General features: G+C 31.7%; 1 protein-coding gene across 1 annotated transcript in view; it reads left to right on the top strand.

Moving 5' to 3' along the window:
• The window catches only part of Rim (Rab3 interacting molecule), a 95,411-nt gene that overhangs the window by 84,295 nt on the left and 6,116 nt on the right, over positions 1 to 5,000 (top strand). Inside the window, exon 23 of the mRNA XM_085655393.1 lies at positions 3,527 to 3,980. Coding sequence (XP_085511519.1) covers positions 3,527 to 3,980 — 454 coding nt within the window. The remainder of the gene's footprint in view (positions 1 to 3,526; positions 3,981 to 5,000) is intronic.

Consider the following 5,000-nt stretch of genomic DNA (forward strand, 5'->3'; position numbering starts at 1 on the left):
CTTTTATCGACGATCGATAACGATTTTGTTAAATATTTTTTATTCTTTTGATTTCATTTCTTTCCTTTTCTTTTCTTCCATTTCCGTTACGTGAAAAAATAAATATATGAAACAATTAAATTAGAATTTTTTAGAAAAAATATATTAGATCGTCGGATTTATTACATCATTTTTTATCTTCGTTTCGACAAAAGTATTTTTTCTATTGAATCTTGCACGATACTTTTTTATTGTATAGAAAATAATCACGATGGAGCTATCTCTCTCTCTCTCTCTCTCTCCCCGTTTCTCTTTCTCTTTCTTCCCCTACCCTCTCTCTCTCTCTCTCTCTCTCTCTCTCTCTCTCTCTCTCTCTCTCTCTCTCTTTCTCTCTCTCTCTCGCTCTCTCTCGCTCTCTCTCTATCTATCTGTCTCTCTTTATCTCTCTCTTTTTCTCTATTCTTCTATTTTTCTAATTCTTTACTACAATAGATCTCGTAGAAAGCGATTGTTATTACTAACGTAGGTCTTGCAATAGTTTCTTTTTCTTTTTTTCTTTACTTTTCTTTTTCTATTTATTTTTTTGTTTGATATTTCTTTTTTTTTTCATTCCTTAGAATTTCTTAGAAAAATGTTTGCACGAGCTTCCCGATCGATCAACTTCGTAGCATTTATCGCGGGATATTTCAACGAATGAATGAATATTTTTCTTAATTATATTTCTAATCAATTGATGAAAAGAAAATTTTACATATATATATATATATATATATATATATATATATATATATATATACAAAATTTTCTTTTCGTCTTATGGAAAGCACGAAAACGATGTGTCGGATGGCTCAAGGAAAATTTAGTTTTAGTTTTGCACAAGAAAAATTCGTGGCGACGCTTTTTGTGACATATGTGATCGAATAAGTGAGATGATTAGTTATAAATTTAGAAAATCATCAGTGGATTAGTATTATCATTTAGGACGCGTATGTTACACACACAAACACTATCTCTCTCTTTTTCACTCCTTCTCTCTTTTTCTCTCTCTCTCTTTCTCTCTCTCTGTCTCTCTTCTTTCCTCTCTCTCTATCTATCTATCTCTATCTCTATCTCTATCTCTCTTTTTATCTCTATCTCTCTCTAACTATTTTGTTGTATAGCACCTCGAACAAAGCTTTCGAAAAAATTCATTATTTCTTTTTTACCCGGTCGACTATATAACCAATGAGATTTATTTGGAGCAAACGTTTTAAATACATACATATATAAATACATACATGCATACATACATACATGCGTACATAAATGAATACACAAATGTATACATAGAGATATAAATATATATATATATATATATATATATATATATATAAATATATATATATATATATATATATATATATATATATATATATATATATATATATATATATATATATATATATATATATATATATAAATATATATATATATATATATATATATAGATGTAAACAAACATATGTTTATATAAATACATACGTGAATGACATAGGTAAGTTCAGAAACATTTTCTAATATCATTCTAATATATATATTACGACAATTAGAATATAATAATTGATAATTTTAAATACAGGCGCTACTGCTTTCTCGATATAAGTCTTCCCAATATTCGGAGAATGCTTTTGTTTCATTAATATATGTATATATATATATATATATATATATATATATATATATGCATACATACATACATATATACATATATATAATAAGAAAATTTTCCAAAGCGATTATCCGTCAAAATGGAGTACCAATTTAGGCAGTGACGACACGATGTTTCTTCTTCCCTTTTTACATACATATACACACACATACATACATATGTACATACATAGATAATAATCTTCTATCTGTAATATCTTTGTTTGTGCAACTTCGTTCGCTTTTCTTTTACCTCATCTATAATACTTTTTTTATTTATTTACCAAATCGAGAAAGTGAAATTAACATATGATATTATTATTATTATCATCGTCATATTTCGTTGAGATTTTTCAAAAAAATCAGAAAAAAAAATATATATATATACACATGAAAGAGACCTTAAAAGAACATGATCAATGTTAAACTTAATAATGAAATTTTCAATCATTCCAGGTTACTTTCTCTTTCAGCGTTCTATTCTCTTTCTCTTTTCTCTCTCTCTCTCTCTCTCCCTCTCTCTCTCTCTCTCTCTCACTCTCTCACTCTCTGTCGAATTTTCTTTACAGGATGTGATATTGATGCCACTCAGAAAGAAGTATTACTGACGTAAGACATTTTTTCAGGTCGACGATAAAAATTATCATGTCGATACTACTGACTGCATTGACGATAATACGGTACTGTTAGTTAGTCCTTGGGCCTTGGGCCCATGCCATCTCCCCTACCCTTCTACCATCGTGTCGCCATATTTTTTTCTCCATGTACAATACTTCGAATTCGTCGCGCATCCCTTACGCGTCTTCGTTTTTCTTTTCTTTCTTAAATTATCTTCTTAGCATTTATATTCCTCTTATTTTATAGATTTCATCGTCATCTTATCGTCATTATCAATGTTATCATCGTCGTCATTTAAATAATTTAAGTCGTCGTCATTGTTACGCGCAAATTCAATAAGAAAAAAGTTCCTTTTAACATTCGTTTTGACGTATTCGCAAAGCGTGATATAGGAAATTGTGAAGTTTAAAAGAGAGAGAGAGAGAGAGAGAGAGAGAGAGAGAGAGAGAGAGAGAGAGAGAGAGAGAGGGAGAAAGAAGGAGAGAGAGAGAGAGAGAGAGAGCGAAAGAGAGAAAGGAAGAGGGATGTAAAGAGAGTAAAAATATGAGAGAACGAAAGATTTGCGAGAAAGTGAGCTGATTTTTTTAGAGAGGCTGTATTACGAGAGAGATGAGGAAATAATCAGGTCGAAGAAAAAAAGAAAAAGAAAAAGAAAAGAAAAAGAAAAATAATCAGATCTATTTCAATATATCCTAAATCCATACTAACGATATAGGCGTTACCGTGTCATAATACATGAACTGTATTAATGAAAAAAGAAAATACATATATATACATATATATATATATATATATATATATATATATGTATGTATATATAAAATGAAAGGGGGGGAGAGGACTTTGGAGATTACTAAACGAATGTGGCAATTAAATCTACTGAGGAGAAAATAATAATAATAATTATTATAATAATAATAATACTTTTACTAATATCAATAATATTAATAATAATATTGATGATAGAAAAGAAAAGAAGAAAATAAAGGAAAGAAAATATGAAAGGGGGGAGGGGGGAAATGAAAATGAAGAGAAAAAATGAAGAGAAAAAAACAAAAAAGGAAAAAGAAGCAACGAGAAAGAAACACATATATATATATATACATATATATATATATATATATATATATATATATATATATATGTTTCATACATTTATGAAATAATATAGTTTGAACGAATGTTATTTCTTCTTGTTCTTTTCTTTTCTTTTTTTTTCTTTTTTTTTCCTTTCATTACGCAGAAAACGGGATGCTCGTCCTCGGTGGTGGTGTCGGTGGTAGTGGTGGTATCCTTGGTAGAGTTGGTGGTAGTAGTGGTACTGATGGTGTTGGTGGTATTGGTGGTAGTAGTGGTCTTGGTATAGGTGCTGCTGGTATTGGTGTTGCTGGTATTGCTGGTGCTGCTGGTAGTGGTGGTAGTGGTATTGGTGGTGGTAGTGGTGGTAGTAGTGGTGGTGGTGGTGGTGGTGGTGGTGGTGGTGGTGGTGGTGGTGGTGGTAGTGGTACCATTATCAGCGAGTTACGAGTCGTGGCTTTTTCGAATCGGAAACGCAACAGTACACCAAGCAGCATCCAACGTTCCGAGGAGATCTATTCGTTCTATCAACGCTTCGATTCTGGCAAGATGATGGTGGGATCAGTGCCCAGCGATACAGCCGGAAGTCTCAACTCGATATCTAGTTCCGAAGGAAGCTCGTAAGTAGTGGCCTCCTCCCTCTTTGTGGATCGATTCTGCAAATCGGAAACGCGGACGTATCTCTCTCTCTCTCTCTCTCTCTCTCTCTCTCTCTTTCTCTCTATCTCACTTTCATTCTCATTTTTTAATCAAATTTGTTTCTCTCTCTCTCTCTTTCTTTCTCTCTCTCTCTCTCTACTCCGGTGTGTTTTTTTTATCTCTCCCTCTGTCTCTCTCTCTCTCTCTCTCTCTCTCTCTCTCTCTTTCTTTATCTATCTATCTATTTATCTCTTATTCTATTTCTCTATCTCATTCTGTCTCTTTCAATATCTTAATATTTGTTTCTAAATTTCTCTTTCTCTTTCTCTTTTTGTTTTTCTATTTTCCTCTTTGTCTCTTTCTCTCACTTTCTTTCTTCATGTCACATCTATATATTTTCTCTTCGACAAATATATGATATTTTTTGGAGAATTTTTTGATGGATTTTTGATGAACAATTCTATTCACAGAACATAATGTAATATTTGTTCACATTTTACATTTCTCATCTGTCTCTCTCTCTCTCTCTCTCTCTGTCTTTCTTTCTTTATCTATCTATCTATCCATCTTATTTATAATATTTCATCTTCTTCAATGCCTTTATCGAAGTTCCAAAAGATCTTACTCCTCGATCGATCCGTCATCTTGTTTTTCCTTTTCTAGCTTCTCTTATCTCTTTCACTCTATATATTTCGTTCGTCGTTTATATCGCATTTCTTTTCTTTTTCTATTGTTTTTGTTTTTGTGTGTGTGTGTGTGTGTGTATGTTTTGTTTTTTCTTGATTTCTAATGATTCTACGAGATTATTATCATTCGAGAGCGTCGGACAAGTTTCTCTTCGCAATTCGTGTCGCTTATTGATGTCCTTCCAATGGAATGATCCTTTCGTTGACGCTTTCGTTTCCATATTCTGATATTATATCACGCTCGTGTCGTATTGCTTCACTTTTACTCTTTGTTTCTATCTCTCTTTCTTTCTTTCTCTCTCTCTCTCTCACTCT

Source organism: Vespa mandarinia, chromosome 2 (assembly GCF_050613455.1).
Source record: "Vespa mandarinia isolate Hongniang chromosome 2, ASM5061345v1, whole genome shotgun sequence".
NCBI lineage: Eukaryota > Metazoa > Arthropoda > Insecta > Hymenoptera > Vespidae > Vespa > Vespa mandarinia.